This window comes from Cariama cristata, unplaced genomic scaffold, assembly GCF_000690535.1.
Source record: "Cariama cristata isolate BGI_N322 unplaced genomic scaffold, ASM69053v1 scaffold33438, whole genome shotgun sequence".
Lineage (NCBI taxonomy): Eukaryota > Metazoa > Chordata > Aves > Cariamiformes > Cariamidae > Cariama > Cariama cristata.
Window position 1 is genome coordinate 22,094 of NW_009631200.1, and position 18,020 is coordinate 40,113.

Sequence of the window (18,020 nt, forward strand, 5' to 3'; positions counted from 1 at the left end):
AAACAGGAGGGAAGTAAAAGTGAGAGATTTAAGGGGGAGAAAGAAAAATGGGGACTTGAGTTGTCAGACTGGAAAGTATAATTTTGAAGATCATCAAACAATGCGTGGAGTAAAACAAGGGGCTTTGTTAGGCACTGAATCCCTCTGAGCCTCACTTCTGATGAGCTCCAGCTTTAATTTTGCAAAATTCGAAGTGTAATACGTTTCAAAAAGAAGTTAGTTTGTTCTTTAAGCTCTAGTTTAGTTGAAGGCTCCTATTGATTACAGCTGGAGCTGGATCAAGCTTGAACTGACTGTTCTCCTGGCAGACTCTCATGTGTAAATACCTTTCATCTCATCCAGCAGTGATAATGATGTGCTTAGATGATGTGGCAGTGATTATTTATCGCCATGTTAGGTTTTCTAGTTTATGCTAGCCAAGCACCCTAAAGTCAGACCACAGAAAAGGATGCTTACATTTTCATTAAACCTTGTGATTTCTTCCAAAGAAATTGTAACAGCTCTCTTGTAGTTTAAGTTGTCATTTCTTTCTTTGCTCTGACAAATTTGAAAGCAAAGGGCCCTATTCCACCACATTTAGCATGTTGAAACATGTTACAAATAACCTTGTTATCTGATAGCACGCTCCAAAGGAAAACCCCTCAAAACTTCCATTTTCCCAGGTTTCTGAGCATCCTGTCTACTAACCCAACGACGAAGCAGAAAAAAGGGGGTGGGGTAGACCTTGGTTACTCTCTGAATGGATTTCCACACTTGCTTAATACCATGTAAATACTGGAAAATAAAGCATGGATCTTGTCAAACTTAAAAACTTAGCAAATAAGGAGCATTAGAAACAGCACTAATAGCAAATAGAGCTGAAGTATCTACTGCCAAGTCAGTGAGAGATCCCACGTCCCGCCTGGCAATCAGTCTAAATACATCCTTTCTCCCACTTCATGTGACCTTTTCAGGTCAGCAATGTTGTATGTTAGTTTAATATTTTAAAACTGGAACTTTACTGGTATTTGGCCTACTTTTTTCTATTTATTTTCTAAACAAATGATAGCCACTCCCTTCTCAAACTAACCTTTTAAGCTTTGCCAGAAGTCTGTGAAGATCACAAGGTATTAAAAAAAAAAAGAAAAAAATCACATGCTCAGGCAAACAAAAGCAGGTTGCTGCATTTCACCATCCCAACAGCCCTGCAAGCAGACTTCAGGAGTACTCTACTCACTCTAGGAAACACTACTGAAATCTCATTTTCAGTGAAAAGTGCCAGGATTATGGTAGCACAGCATCTATTCCCAGGCAAACCCATGTAACTTCCCAGCCAAAGACCAGGAGAGAAAAAAAAGAGGAAAAAAAAAAAAAAAGAGAGAAAAGCTATCCCAATTGCTACTTCTACTTGATTGCTTAAAGGCAGCTGGGAAGTCAGATCCTTAGCCTGAGAGCAGAGTTGATCACAATTTTAAGGCAAAGTAATTTTGGAAGAAAAAAATAGCGCTCTCTTCCCAAGGAAACTTCTGTTTTTGAAAACGTTAGTTTTTATTTATTACTGGCTCATTGAAAGAACAAAGTATTTTTTTTGGTGTCTTTTTTCTTTTTTGTTCCTGAACACAGAAAAAAAATGTGGCTAAACCCCAGAAAAATCTTAGTTTGGGGCCAAAAATAATAATAATTTTCAGTTTTAAGATTTTTTTTGTCAGGTTTTTGAAAGAACAACAAATACTTCCCAAGCACCGCTCCAACTTACAATCTTCTGCAGACCGCACGCCCTCAACTTCTTCCAGTTACCCTTCTTGTCCGTGCTGCCGTTGCCCGCAGCCCACCGTAACCTCCCTCAGGCTCACACCTCGCTCTCGCCAGGTCCCAGGCGCGTGCAGCCGCAGCCGGACAGGTTCTCCCACGCTACACGGGGTGCACGGTACCACCTCAGCACTTGCTATTCAGGCTTTCTTTTAACCGCTCCCATTATGCTTTGAATCAGAAAACCAAGCAGCAGAGTACAGACACTGGAAGGTACTTACCAGCTCTCTGGTCCAAAACTGAGCATCCAAAACACCTTGGTGATCTAACCAGATCCCACTGCTACTCTTGAATTATAATAAAGTGTTTAATAAACACTGTTTCCGTAAGTGAAAAGCAGCTACGTTAGTAGGGGCTCCTATGTATGCGCCTTGCTTTTTTCCCCCCATTCTTTTCTTTAGCCTCCACTTAGTCACCTCTATCATGATGCATCTTTTTAACTTTGATGTTCATTTTTCTTCCTTCATAAATATCTCTACTGCTTTTTTTTCTGTCTTTTACCTTCAAAGAATAGATTTCTTTTTCCCTGGTGCCTCTGCCTCTTTTGATCCTGCCTGGCTTCGCCTCTTTACCTATTCTCTTTCAAAGAATTTTTAAAACTTCATTTTAAGCCCTCTTCATGTTAAGAATTACATGGAAAATTGGATTTTCCACTCAAGTTCAAATGGACAGACAGTTAATGTGAATTCTTAAGGCAACACAGACAAACAAAAATTTACAAGATAAATGTTAGATCAGTACCATATAACACTGCCTGTTTGTAGCATAGTCAAATTGATAGCGCTACAGAAGTCTTAACTTTTGCACATCCATTTCACTTGAACTGTGCAACCTGAACATTGTGTTTTTCTATCCCAGCTCTTCCAATCCCCTCCCATCCCTAGAGTATACTTTGGACCGAATCAGCTGATGTGTCTTTTTCAAGTACTATTTCCATAATTTGTTTTTATTGTTCTATCATTCAAAAGTTGTAGAAGGCGTGAAAGTGAATCTTTTAACCATTTCATTTATTATTTCACAAGAAGGTAAAACAGGCCAATGCCTGCCAAATATACTTCGAAAGTAAGTAAGTTTTAGATATATTCCTTCAAAACAAGGCATCTGTGGGTACATACAGCAACACGCTAAAAGTATCACATAACCATGTAAGAAAAATTCATAACTTAAAATGCCTTCAAAGGCATTTCTGAAGTTGGAACGGCATCAGGAATCTGCTTATTTACGTAGGGAGCTGTGGAGATTGCAGCATGTTGGTACTGCCAACAGATAGGATGATTAGTGCTAAAAACAGTATCATCATTTAGATAAGCCTTCTCCTTCTGGTAGTTGCTATTGAACTCAACTTGAACTTAAACGTTCTCAGCTTGGGAACTGGAGTTATAATTCCTCAAACATCTCATTCAGCCTACAAAAGCTGAAGGAGAATAAGATTTTATTGATAAAATATTTGATATAAGGGACCAATTTTAAGTCCCTTGTCTTATAGCCTAAGTCCCTTATATCTTAAGGTGCCTTGTTTAAGTTAGCAAAGTGTGCGCTGACGAGCCATGCATTCACTACCAAAGAAGCCGGGCTATTTTATTGCAGGCTAGGGTTGAATATCACATAGTTTATGCCGAGTGCATTCGTTTGCTTGCTGTGTTAATTAGATTTTATTCAGTTGATAACTAGCTGCCTTTACTGTCAGAGGCCATGCCGACTACGGTAGTGCCACACAGACAGACCAGGTTTTCACCTGGCTGCATCCCTCATCGCAGAACCTTTGCCAGCAACTCCCCCGTGGAAATGCCTCCCTCACCGTAAGGAGACACTGTGGTTCCTCACAAGAGGAACAGTCCAATTAGGACTGAAACAGTTGAAGACATGCCAACATACAAGAAAAGCAAGATTTTTTTGCAGGAGCTGTTTTCTGTGTTGTCTCAGAATAAAGGCTGATTTTTAACGTGTGCTCTGAAGCACGCTTTTGGGTTAGAAGTTTGTGTTTTGCTTTGCAGGGACCCAGCAGCTGCCAGCGTAAGTGCTGTGAGAAGGCTTGCAAAGATTTAATGAGTGATTCTTCAACTTCCTAATTAAAAACCACAATGAGCTTTCAGGCCTTTATTTCCCTAATATTACAGGTTGTAGCAGTAATATTTTGTTCAGTCAAGCCTAGCTAAAGGAAAATGCTTATGAGGTTTCCAAGGAGAGAAATAAACAAAATGGAAATGAATAGGGAACTTGGAACTTTTAAGTGTACGTAATTAAGAAAAAAATACATCCTTCAGATAATTCTGGAAACTATTAGGAGATATTCATAATTCATAACCAGTTGTTTGGTTTTCTTTCAAGCAAGGGGGCAGCTCTACATCAAACACTGACTAGCTTTTCCATTAACTTAAATAAACAAAACAGTATGCTTCAAGTTAAGTGAACATTTATTTTTTTTCTTTTTAATAACTGGGTGAATTAGAAATAAGAACAAGACATTCACTTTCAAATAGGAAATTAGTTTGCATGCTATTTCTTCATGTTAAAAATACTTTGGAACACTCACAAAAACAATGTTAAGTTGAATTTATGGAAATGTTCCATATCAGTTTTGAAGATGATATGCCAGATGTCGGGGAGAACTCTTTCATCTGCAATAATGGAATAGTTTAATCCACCCTTGTTGTTTTTGAGTATAGTCCAAGTGTATTGGTCATCATGGGTGGGTGATCCTCACTTAGGCAGGCATGAACCAAAAAGCACAAGTTGTTAGACCTCTAGCATAAAGTCACAAGAAAGCAACAGCAGGAAATACTCTACTGAAAGTAAAAATAAGCTATTGCAATGTAAATCAAAAAGTTTACCATTATGACAACTCACATTTCGAAGCACTCCGAGACCTGCAGATACATTGCACTGAATTATTGGGTTGTAACTTGAAAGCAAGTATGGCTCCATTTATGGCCCCAGCAGAAATAAAGCCAAAACCACAAACTTTAAATATAGATCAATCAAAAACATGGAATATTTTTTCCTTTTTTGATGAGCAGGAAGACTAATAGTTAACATTGAAGTCTTCTATTGGGGAAAAAATACTCTTCCCTTTGTGAAACTTTAAACACAAAAACATATATTAACATCCACGTTTGTGTTTTAAGAATACATGTTGAAGTAACATCGGATAGAAAATACCATTGTTAAATATCTTTTGGGAAAAGTTTTTGTGGCCTTGTATCAGACTAACATCGTTGTCATATTAGCCATACCACTTATGTGTAATAATCATTTTAATTACTGTATTACTTGAACAGTGTTTTATGTGTCACATTCATTTAATTCACTGTGGTTGTAACTCAGTAATGAAGTGTATTGTTTTATCAGAACACATTCCTACAAGCTGTGTTGAACCATGGCTTATACTGGTGGGGGCCTGGAAAAGTACAGAGCACACCACAGAAAAAGCTGTAATACAGCATTAAGCTTTTTAACTTGCCATACCATTTCCAGCATGGACAGCTACTGTGCAGAAGGCATAGGAGCAGAACACGTGTTTGGGCACCAATTCAGGTTAAGCACCTTTACCTTGTCACTGCTGAGGTGCTGTCCTGAATGTAACCATTGCCTTACGTTAAGATACAGGATAGAAAAAGCATGTTCAGTTGCATATAGCGTCTCTGTCTTCAAAGTGAAAAAAAAAATCAGAATTGAAAGCCCTTTACCTTTCGCAGTGTCATTTACAGACTGCATGGTATGCATTAGAGAAGCAAGGTAGCATCACAGATGGAAGCAAAGTGGAGGAGAAAGGAAGCCATGCATCAATTCAAAGCTTCATTCATTATTTTTTTTTTCTCCTTTTCAGCTGCCTGCCACTCCCAAACAAACATGTGGGAGATGTTCTAGTGCTGAAAGCTATGGCTCACTCCTTTATTTAGCTATTCTATGCAATAAGTCAATTCAGATTGGACATACCAGAGACAATACATAATTGTGACAAAGTACTGCAGTCCAGACTTGATTATTACAGTTTCATCCCTTGTTAACTCTGAGTTAATACAAGAAGGATGCTTTTCCTGTACCTTCATATTCATGAAGTCACCGTGGTTGGGTAACTTCCCCAAATTCATGGTAGTTGCTAACACTTTTGCAGTCCAAATACAGAAATCAAGCAAGGAACTATACATTGCACTACATTCGATTATTTTTTTTTGGTACGTTTTCTACACTAATACTTTGCCTTACTTCTATTTTGCTGTGCCATGATGTCCAGGAGTACTAAAAGGCAAAACTACAAGGAACTTGGTTTGCTGTACTCTCAAATTTGAGAGGGGAAATGTTTCAGCGCACCAAAAGAAATCGTGCTGTTTTTCATGAAAATCTCATTAATTTAAACATTCTACCTCACATATTTGCTTAAATGTAGGTCTTGGCTCTTACATATACTTTTCCTGTGCAAACAAGTATTTGTGCAGGTTACCTTTGGTCAACTGCGAAAACCTGTTACCAGGGCAATCAGTCCAATATACTTAACATGAAAGAGCCAAAGGAAAATTTAAAAGGGAAAGAAAAAAAAACAGCAATAAAGAGGGAGTTTATGGGCTGCTACAGAGCTGTGCAGAATTATAGACGCTACCTCATGACACTACTGGATAGCAACTGCACTGTTAGAGTGCAAGTCCCTATATTAACAGGTTTTGCCACTCCAGAAGTGAGAAATTTCTCCAAATATTTAGTCTTTTGGTACCTACTGACCTGATGTTATGTAACAGATTTTGTGCTGGTATTTATCACTGCAAAGTGCAGCCTCCCAACACCAATGAGTTAAAAGTTGTCTGGGCATCCAGCCCAGATGAATAACATCCCAAATGTTGAAGGAAGTAGCAAGGGAAATAGAAAAGCCTTTGACAGAAATTGTTGATAGCTTGCTAAGGCTGGGGAGGGAACCAGGGAATTTGGAGGTTGCTAATGTTGTTCCTATGTGTAAGAAAGGATCAGGGAGGATCCAGGAAACAACATAGCAGTGAGTTTGGCTTCAGTTGCAAGAACAATGTAAGAAGCATAAATAAGGGACAGAATACTTAATGTGGTAAAATAAATTTTGGTAAAAGAGCCCATACTCATGGAAGAACTATAGCCATCTAATTTCTTCAAGTATTTTACCTTCAGCTGGTTATTTCTGAAAACACTAACTTAAAATGTCTCACAGACAGAAGGAAAGCTAATGAAGTGGATAAAGTGAAAGGTTTTACAGAATCCTGAAGATAAGTGAATTGTCCATGATACCTGCAGTACTGTGCAGATCATCGGATGTCTAATATCAGACTCACTGGTGCCACTCTTTACATGGGAGGCAGTGTCTTCAGTTCAGATGAATCTATTAGAAAAATAGACCAAGTCATTTACTAGTCTTACACTGAAAACTCAAAAAATTTAAACTGATTAACTAAAATATTTATCATTTACATTCAAAACAAATGGAGAACAGCTTCGCTGGAGTCAATGACAAGTGCAACACTGACATCAGTGGAATCATTTTGGGTTTAGATTTGTAGAAACCATTCAGAAGCTGGTCCATTGCTGCTGCTCAGTGGGGGCAGAAACAATAATTTGAATCCCATATGGTCATTCTGAGAGCCCCGTTTTTGACCTGGTGGAATATTCTGCTTACAAGATTGCTACAGACCAGAATAGAGAAAGCAAGCTACAAACATTTTGTGACTTGTTTGAACAGATGATTACATACACAGGCAAGGAGAGCATGAAGACACTGTAGTAAATTGCAACATCTGGAGAGCCAGCGCTCAGCAAGAAGCTGAGCACTTCAGTCACAGGAGTAAGACATACTCGAGTTAGGTTAAGAATACAGTTCTCCAGCTCTGAGCACAACATACAGGTATGAGCTAGAGGAGAAAAGGTTTAACTAGCTTAAGTAAGATGAAGGATAGATGTGGATTGCATTTTATTTTTTTTTTTTTTTTACAAAAGTTTGTAGCAGTAGTGAAATGCAGCTCATGAATTTATGTACTTCTCAGTGATATGAAGAAAATTAGAGATTAAGCTGTTGCATAAGTGAGCAAGCAGCATGAGTCAGGGGGTTTGGGAAAAAATTAGTCACAGCATGAAGGGAATGGAGCCAGGTTTGTGGCTCAGAAAGAAAAACTAGGAAAGAATTTTATGGATCTAGATAAGAGCCTGACAGAATGGATTGCTGTAGAGAAGTAGAAAAAACTAACTAGCTCTAAAACGGGGAACCATACACTAGATTTAGAGAAAGCTATAGCTAAAAAGCAGGTCAGGCAAAATTTTTGTACACAACTGGTGGTTGAAATATAGAGCAGTCTGCCAAAGTCAGCAATGGAAGGACATAATTGTGTAAATCACTTCAAGAGGGAGTGCGGGTACATTTTTGGAAAATGAGGGAATCGCTGGGTATAGCTATTAGTGAGGCTTGTGGAATTAAAACTATGAAATGCAAGTTGGTATATATTTTGAAAGAACACAGGAACAAGCTCTGCTGCCCTCCATGGTTCTCACATTATTTCTGTGGCACCCTGCAAACAGTAGCCTCTGCAAATCAGAGCATCATCTTAACCTCCAGATAGTTGTCAATATGGAAGTCTTCCAAAATGAACTTTCTAGAATAGCCCTGAAGATTGCTGCAAAAGGTGGTATTTATATTAGGACAAGTCATTGGGGTCTGATGGCCATATTGACCATAGTACAGCTGAGGACTTCCATAAGCATTTCTGAAAGAACAGTGTGGCTTACGTGTAATTTAATTGAGAGAGCAGCGTCCTTAATTGTAATGTTCCTCCCCCCACTGCTTTACTGACTCTGACTCTTTACATCCATTTAAGGTTTTTTATATAGCAGTAATCATTGCAACTTGATAAAGGACCATACCATGTAACTCGTTTTGGGAATGGTAGGGTTTGACCAAGCACAAGCCTGCAGGAAATCCAGAATGAGATTCATATAATTAAAGACTGCGTCATGGTGCTTAATGGATCTGAATTCAGACCATTCAGAGAACCTGAAGTCTGTGCTTCGCAATCCCCTAAGTACTTGACTTTGAAACTGTCATGTTCTTCCAAGTGTAGTATTCTGGATGTAACACCTGTAAACAACATAGCGGAATTAAAGTACTCAATCCTAACACATTTTACAAATTTTCTTAAATTTTTATAACTAAAGTACAAATAAATCCCATAAAGTTTCCTTTTGAGGGGCCCTTTGAAAGACTACATGATTATCTGAGTTCAATTATTACAATGATCAAAACGCTGAAGGTAACCCAGCTCTGTTTTCAAGAAAGATCTACTTGGAAAAAGATTGTTAAAGACACCTACGCTATTTCAAAGGAAATTTTCCAACTACACAGGCTGTAACTGTCCAGAGAATTACTGTCTGGGAATAAAAATCTGAGCAACATCTTAGATCAGACTCAGAGATACACTGAGTTTAAGAATTAGTCTATATTTCAGAGGTGGCATGCATCAATAATCAAATACCATTCCGGTTGTTTGACAGTTAAATACAAACTGACAGCTTTCTGTCTGTAGTGAACAGCACAACCTTTTAAAATGTTAGCTGAGATGAGAAAATACAAAGAAAAAAATGAAAGGGTAATGTTAAAATTTACATTGCGTACCTGGGTGAACAAAGATAGGTTTAACATCTAGAAATGAAATCTAAACAAAGCTGATGAGGAATGAGTTGAGGCTGTTTTCAGGTATAGCTTACAAGATACTTGCTTAAGGTAGAAGCTTCAGCTGCAGCATCAGTTGCCGAAACACTTATGGAAACAAACTTTATCATGATGACACTAAATCTGGAAAAGAGGATGCAGAGGAAAGATGCTCAAGAATGAGCTTGTAAAAGCCCATTATTTTCTTTCTAGATCTGTTTCTTATACTGCACTCATCGCTGTGGTATCTTGAGTGCTTTCCAGTAGTGCATTAAGCAACATGACAAACATCTGTCACATGTTTGTTCTCTCACCCTCTCCCCAGAGAGACAAGTGTGTGCAGTGGAGTGCCTTGTTTTAATTTTTTTTAATTATTATAAATACACATGCACGTAACACATTATTAAACATTTGTGCTAGAGAGGAGAGGTCAGACAAATTTATCTTGCTCTTAGGATTAAAGCTGATGAGCTCTGTGATGTCCCTGTAGGAGTTTCTATCACACCCTTGCCCCAGATCGCTGGGTCTTCACCGAGCCCAAATCAGTCTGGTCATGAGTGTCTGCAGTAGGCGGAAACCAAAAGCACGGGTTCCCAATACCCTCATTTTCTGTTCACACTTAAGACCATAAATTTTGTCAAGAAAGATCAAATGGAATGAGCCGGTAGAATTTAAGGGAAAACATGTGCTTTGTATAACCACCTTCTCATCCCCATATTACTGCCTTTGATACAGACTAAAAGCAGGAATTGATACAGCTTCCAGACCACTGTCACAGAATTAGATGGCACCGTGCAAGTTACAATAAACAAGCTAGGAATCTAATGGATTCAAAAAATCTGATTTAAATTGGAAAAAAGAAGTTCTTAGAATAATGGAATGAAGACCTGGGAGTTACTGATTTCCATATAGAGGGGACATAACTGGGAAAAAATCTGGAAGCTTCAGATCAGGGTTCAGTCAGACCCTAAGCAATTGCAGATAGACAGTCTACCCATTGGAGAGCCATGAACACATAAGTGGAAATCCCAAATCAATATTGGCACCACCAATGTAAGATTATGCTATTTAGGGAGAGAAGTGTATGTGTGTATTGGTAGATAACTCTACTTCTACTGCCTCAGAGAAAAATGGAGCTGATCTGCCTCATCCCAAGGAGACCTCCAACATTGATGTGGCTTCCTTCCTATGACTTCCACTCCTCTGTTGCTCCAATAACTCTCAGGACAGTTAGAAGAAAGACTTTTTCCCTAAGAGGATGATTCAGGTCACACTGAGTGCCAAGAAGCTGAAGACTTCTCTTTGGGCCTCACTCAAAGGCATAGATGCAGATATCTGTGCAGCAACATCACACTGCAAAAATCTACCAGTGCTTCCTTCTGTACTCCACAAGGGATGGGCTGCTTCTGGTATCACACCAATACAATTCACATTTGGCACTGCTTTCAGCAGTGAAATATTCCACTCACTTCCTCATCCTTGTATCAGTCACAACAGTAGACATATCTAATTATTGCAATACTAGAGATTTCAGCACTGAAACCTTTCTATAGCTTCCTGTTGTTCTTCTCCCACAGCATTTAGACACGATCTTTAGGCCATCAGCCTTCCTCTAATGTTACTGATTTCTTTGCACAGATGTGGGCAGAACTGCCTCAAGCATGGCAACCTACTGCCCTTCCCCAGGGAAGACTAGAGGCTGCTTTCCCATCCACCTTCACTTCCCACCTTACACAGTTCAGTAAAACCCACCAAAAAAAAAAAAAGGACTGGAGTTTTCAAAGAACTCCCATCAATACTTCATTCCACATATCTGTGGAATCCAGCAAAGACAGTCAAAATAGCAAAAAGTACCATGATGGAGAGTAACAACACTGATAAAGCTCTTCTGAAGTCCACCAAGAATATGCCACGTACTGATACGCGTTTTCATGACATGTGGAAGACAGACAGGACATACAGTCACAGCTAATACGCAACCAAGGTCAGGATCCTAACTTGAGTAAGCAGCTTAGGAGAGCTCTAAAGGATTCCTTGAAACAAGTCTCAAGAAAAGGTTGTTCTTATAAACACAGATCATTTTGGCCATAACATCGAATCCTCCAAGAGTTTCCAAATGAGGATGCAGCTAGCAGTCAAACACTACTTTTGAATAATTCCTTTTCTTTCAAAGCGAACTTACCATTGGGGAAAAAAACAAAAGACCCCAAGTGCATAAATCAATCTAGTTTGCTTCATTTTAGCCGGAGTATCTTATTATTCCACAGAAATGAAGCTAAATGGAAATTAAGCCATGGATGCAAATGGCAACGTAAGGACTTAATGTATTTTAACTAATCCATCTTAGAGGGTGACTCATGTTAAGTCCACTTATATATGAAGTTCCTAAAGATCAAATAAACTTTCTTGGTTCCAGCACACCCTGCAACAAAAAGGACTTAAACTGTATTATAGCCATTTCATTTTCAACTTTTGTTGAAACTAGAAGTACATGCAAAGCTCGGTGAAGTCCCTGCAAAGACTCACATTGAACTCCACCGTGCTTTGGCTCAAGCATTTAATGATGTGTCAGGTTGGTATGAGGCAGCCAACTACAGTCTCATAAAGTCTTTACACCTGAGAATGTGCTTTTCAGCTGTCAGTAAGAACAATGCAGTCAGCAAGTCCTGCACCAACACAGCAGCTTTAGGACTGATATTATGCAGAAATGCAAAGAGCTGGCTAACATAAAAGGGCTTTATTTTTCCTGTCAGATAAAGAGAAGATATATGTAAAATATTTGGACATTTGGGAAAAGGGCAAACATCGAGAATTAATTCAAACTGTTGATGGTTTATTTTTTATTGAATCTTGTGGTCAAAATTGTTTTCATTTGCTATGAGAAAGAATCCATCACTTTTTCCAAAGCACCACCCAGAATCTGCCACTGGTGATGTTCTAACATCCCCAGTGCCTATACAAATAGAGAGGTCAGCTGAGATTTGTAAACTAGAGATCATAAGTTTTAAGGAATTTGTTTATTCAGCCTAGAGTCTCCAAATTGTGTACAATGCCAAAATTAAAAAGTTCTTTCACTGTACTGTGTCAGGTTACAATAAAAAGCTCTCCAACATTTTGGATGTTCAGATGAGAAAGCAAATTGTAATTCCATTTTAAGCAACCTATTTGTCAGCACATGCAGTTTAATTATAACTAAGTACCTCCAGCAGCTATAATGAATAGGCAAAAATCAAAATGTTGGTTTTATACATGTATAAACCTGCATTTAGTATGAACTAAAAGCTGCCTGAATTACACTGAAAAGTCTTGGTCTAGTATTTGCATTTTTAGCTGTACTGTTCAAATACAAACATACATAAACTGTTTCCAAAGACTTCAACAGGTTGACTGAATTAGGGGAATTTTTGTGGGAATGAAAAGAGGCAGATCTCTTCCTGATGAGAAGGCCACCATGTACCAAGGTCCAAGTCCCTGTCCAAAGTATGGAGCACGGGAACCATGCAAAAGAGATCACCAGTGTCTTTTTAGTATCAGCAAAACAACATCTTTCTAACTCATCTCATTCTTGAGAAAGGGCTGAACTACATTTGCTGAAATTTTCCCGAGTAATTCAGCATGCAAACAACCAGCATAGGGAAAAACAAAACAAAACACAAAAGGTCAAATGATTAAAATAAAGTTGCAAGAAGTTTACAGGAAGTTTTATAGTGAAAAATGCAAAATATTAATGTATTCAACAAATAAAAGTATCTGATTGTTTAAAATAACCATATCTGAAAATATTTGTAAATGCAGTATATCAGAATTAAAAGCTATTAGAAATCTGATAACATTTTATGTCCTGCAAATGGAATAAGCATCAAGATGACATCTTTGGAGTATATTTAAACTTGCTGCCTTCACTTATAGTTAGCTTGAAGATGCAGAAAGCATTTCAACAGACTAAATATTTTAAGTAAACTTTATGACTAATATTGCATTTGCTTTTTTTATAAAGACATAGATGAATGTGCAACTGGAACCCATAATTGTAGAGCTGACCAAGTATGTGTCAATTTAAGAGGGTCCTTCAGCTGCCAGTGTCCTCCAGGCTATCAGAAACGAGGGGACCAATGCGTTGGTAAGTATTGCTCTAGACTAAATTATTTTCTTCTATTATCTGCAGTTGCAAAACTTATATTGATTATAAAGTGTATAGGTATGCTTACTGTAAAATAGCTATATCGCTTTGAAATGCAATGGAATAATCACTTTATCACAATAATGAATCACTAAAACACGGAACTAGAAAGTATTTTAAGTATACTTAACAGTTGGAGTTTAACTTCGAGATTAATTTTCCTAATAGTTACCATTGTGTTTATTGTTTGTATTGGGGTATTGCCTAACGTCCCAGATATAGTCATAAGTCTACTATAGCAGCAAACTAAAGCATGTCTTTCCACTGACCTCAGATCTCCAGATCTGTAGGACGAAGCACAACCTTCACACAGACTTAATCCCTGCTCTGCAGAGCCCCCTTGCACAGTCTGTTGCAGTCCTCAGTTTTATGAGTATAAATGAAAGAGTTGGAAACTCTGAATGCAGGTATATGATCTTTGCAACTTATAAACCACTACGCTTTATTCTTTGTGCCAAAATAAACTATTAGCACCCTTGGGACCCTATACAAGTATAGCATGAAATTAAATTCAAGTGCAGTGTAAATACTGCATCTTTCCTATTCCATCCTCATTTGGGGACATTATGCAAAAGTGCCATTACTCTGTTCCTTCAGTCCTCCTTCAGCTTTTAACACCTCTTTAATCATGATTTCAATGGATGAATTGCTTTTATAGGCACTCCAGCCTTAAGCCTTAGGTTTGTCAGAGATAATAAAAACAACTGTGAAATAAGAGAATCAAATACATACATCATGAGGTGATATTCAAGACTGCCTCTTATAAGACACCAGGCTGGTTTTATGCAGCCTAGGAGAAAAGCGTTAAGGTTTTTTTTTTTATCCTCAGCAGAACAAGAACAACAGAGCTTCAGGTTTTCCTCTTTGTGTTAGAGATCCTGCATTTGAAAGTGTTTAAGAATTTTTTTCATTTTTATTTCTAATCTCTTTCAAAAAGCCTTGCTAAGGCTCTAGGTAGTCACTGCCTAACAAGAGCTGCAGGAGGGAAACTGGAGAAATTTCAGTACGCAGCTAGCCTAACTTAAATTTCTGGGCATGGCTCTTTCTTTAGGGTTCTGAGCCAAGGGCTGTAGAAATCAACCCAAAAATTCTTATCTCTTTCCTAAGAGATACGGATCAGGCCCTGAACTCTCAAACTGGTGTAAACACAGATGTATCTGATTTTTCTCAGTTCTCTGTGCAAGTGTAGGATGAGTAGTTTGGAATGTAGGTAAATAGTTTTGATAAGTCACTGATTTTTATTTTTTTTAATATCTGGGTTTTATCTAGATTTTTTTTAGAGCAGGTAAAGTACATTACTGGTCTGCAACAGCACTTTAAATGTCAAGACCCATGGTACTAACTGAAAGTCTCGTGGGACACATCACAGCACTCAAAAGAAAAGCAGCAGAATTAGACACCCTTATATCTACATGTGAATACATTCATGCATCTAAATATACATCAAGATGTCTGGAAAGTGAAATTTCCTTTCTCCTATTTAGGTCAAAACCAAGAATAACACCTGTGTTACATATTACACACTGACCTAAATTATAAGTACATCCCTACACTTAGTACTGTCAGCATTTCAGACTAAAGCCTGTCTCGGGGGATTTTATAACAACTTAGCCAGAAAATGTTCTTGGGGCCAGATCTTGATAGAGGTTCTCCATATGGGAGGAAATGTTTCTCAAATTTGAAAGAAATTTTTCCAGACTATTTTGGCTTCAAGGTAGAGGGAGAAAAGGACTCATTTCTAACAACTTATTGATATTAATCTAAATTCACTAATCATTTCTGTCTTTGAGATTTTTTTAATTTGCTTGTTCACATATTGCAAAATTAGTCTTTTCTGAAACACGGGACTGCAGATAGAATGAACTGTTTTCCAGCGTTACTTCAAACAGAAGATTTGGCTGAATTGATTAGATAATGCTGAGCCCTTAGATCTGCATGGAGCTGATGTGCCTAATCCCACAAGGAAAACTCCCACTGAATTAGAGTCAGATCCTGGAAGCACTTATGTGCGTAAACACAGTGCCTAAGCAGCAAAGCATCGCTCATACGTCTATATTGTATATCAGATCTTTAAAGGGCAATTTCTACGAGCTTAAGTTCTATAAAAGTCGAGGATGGACAGGATCTACTGCGCCTCCTTTTATTCCATTACTACTTCCAAATTTCTCTCTGCAACAAAAGTTACAGCGACAGTCACTACTGTATGGATAGCCAGGAACTTTCCAGCATAAGCTTTCTCATTCAGAACCATCCAAAACACTCCACTGCTAAGTTTAGCCCCAAACAGTGACTGCACATTTGACAAAGAAAGGGTTAACTTTAAAGATTATTTTTTTTCACTTGATATTAAAACAAACACTTTCCTCATTATAAAAAAAAAGTCTTGGCCTCTTTTTAAACACATCTATGGTGGAAACAGCTGGAGGTAGGAAACTCAAGATCTGGCATGGATATGGGAAGTGCCTGCCTTTGTTCCACTGAGAACTGGTCTTATTTGTCTGAGCATGGAGCCTTTGAAATCTCACATTGTGTACATGTACAGAACGCGGCATGGATTTCTTCACCAAGCTCAAGCAGGCCACAATTAAAGACGGCTGCTGCACATACATGCACAATCAACATTGTAGCATAATAAAAAAAAAAGTTTTTCAGACAAAAACCGAGGCAGTATCTCCTCCAGAAAGCAAGGAAACCTTTTAAAATGCAGAAAGGCAAAAGAATGGGCTGTTGCACATTTTGTATGGTTCGCAGGTGAAAACCCTGCTCCAATGCACATTAGGAATGCTGAAACTTGGAAAGGCAACCTGCTCCACCTCAAAATCAGGGCTAATCTGAAAGGAGGGTCTGTGAAAGTTAATACTGCCTGAGATAGCACCAACTTCAGCCAGTCTGATCGCCTGCCTTGGCCCCAGAGAGCCCAACCAGAAGGTGCTAGCACTGCTGCATGGAAAGGTATGCAGGAGTAGCAGGGAGGGGAAAGGGAGCAGTGGCAGCCCTTGGGGGAGTAAGCTAGTTTCTGGGGGATCCCTGCGGAAGCACAACCACCTGTTTCCTTTTCAGGCCCACTCATCTTCTATCCTCGCTGTTCCCCTGTACTTGCACAGAAAATTTAGACTCTTCCTAATGGAGCTGAAAAGATTTAGCACATGCTAAGAGTGCTGCATGCAGAATTTTTGGAAAAACAAGAGCTACGAGCCACATTCACTGTGTTGGTCAGCATTGTGTTTGATCATGAGAAATCGGGGTTGAAAAGCAGAAAAAAAAACATTCTGGGTTTTACCTATACAAAATAAACAAGACTAAGCAGTACTGTGGAACCAAATTAAAAAAAGTTGGAATGTGTATTGAGCGCAGTGGCTGGAAGACAATCAGCATAAAATAGATTTTTACAAAAGTTAAACAGTATTTCTGTTAATATCAGTAATAGCAGTACCTAGCTCACATAAGCTTTTTTCCCCTGCTTTTAATCAAGTGCAATTAACTTTACAGTTTCTTTGGACACAAGATAGCAACAGTGAACTGCCGTCATTCCATTTGAACTAATTTCTCTTTTTTGATAACTCAGATATCGATGAATGTACCCTGCCTCCATATTGCCACCATCGATGTGTGAATACTCCTGGTTCCTATTATTGCCAGTGCAATGCTGGTTTCCAGTTAGCATCCAACAACCACACCTGTGTAGGTAAGAACGTCTTCACATGTACTTACACATGAGCTCACTCACTAGAGACACAAATGCTGAGACATGACTTGCCACAGTTGAAATTTAAGTATCTTCATCCCAACTAAAGGAACTAAATAGTAACCAATAAGACATACCGGTTGCTGTCTTGAGAGGCTCTCCTGCAAGTACAGGAGGGTTAGAGAGAAAATTGGAGCCTTATTGAAAACCTGTTATTTTGTTGGCATGGCAGGTTTCTGAGGAGCATCTAGTTTGGCAATTGGAACCCTGGAGGTTTATAGTCATTATTTAATCTTATACCTAATTATGCTTTTAGTTCTGGTGGATCACTTTGCATTATCATTGGCTTTCATATTATTCTCAGTTCATGCAACAAAGGCTGGAACTGGAAACCAGGGGAAGCAATACTGTACCTCTGCGGTTAAGTGTAATTATCCTCAGCACACAATAAACGTATTGAGGAAAGAAAGCATCTATAAACATCACATTTGAATATCTAGAAAATAATGTTAAAAATGAAAACGAAGGTCTCTAAGGAAGAGTGACCCTTTAGAAGCGATCATTTCTTTAGAAATAAAACGCTAAGGGAAGCCTTGCAGTAAAACCTTAAGGCTGCTGTTAAGTTTGAAATTGTAAGTTCTGTTCTAGAAGAATTAGAGTAATAATAAAAAAGTTAACTATGTCTGAAGTGCAGAGAGAATGGCCATAAAAAAAAA

The 18,020-nt window shown here is 38.4% G+C and overlaps 1 protein-coding gene across 1 annotated transcript in view; it reads left to right on the forward strand.

The window, feature by feature from the left end:
- Positions 1-17,304, forward strand: part of LOC104166060 (EGF-containing fibulin-like extracellular matrix protein 1) — a gene marked incomplete at its 3' end in the record, with an annotated part of 39,279 nt that extends 21,975 nt beyond the window's left edge. The window contains exons 4-5 of the mRNA XM_009705867.1: positions 13,437-13,559; positions 17,185-17,304. Coding sequence (XP_009704169.1) covers positions 13,437-13,559; positions 17,185-17,304 — 243 coding nt within the window. The remainder of the gene's footprint in view (positions 1-13,436; positions 13,560-17,184) is intronic.
- Positions 17,305-18,020: the final 716 nt, after the last annotated feature.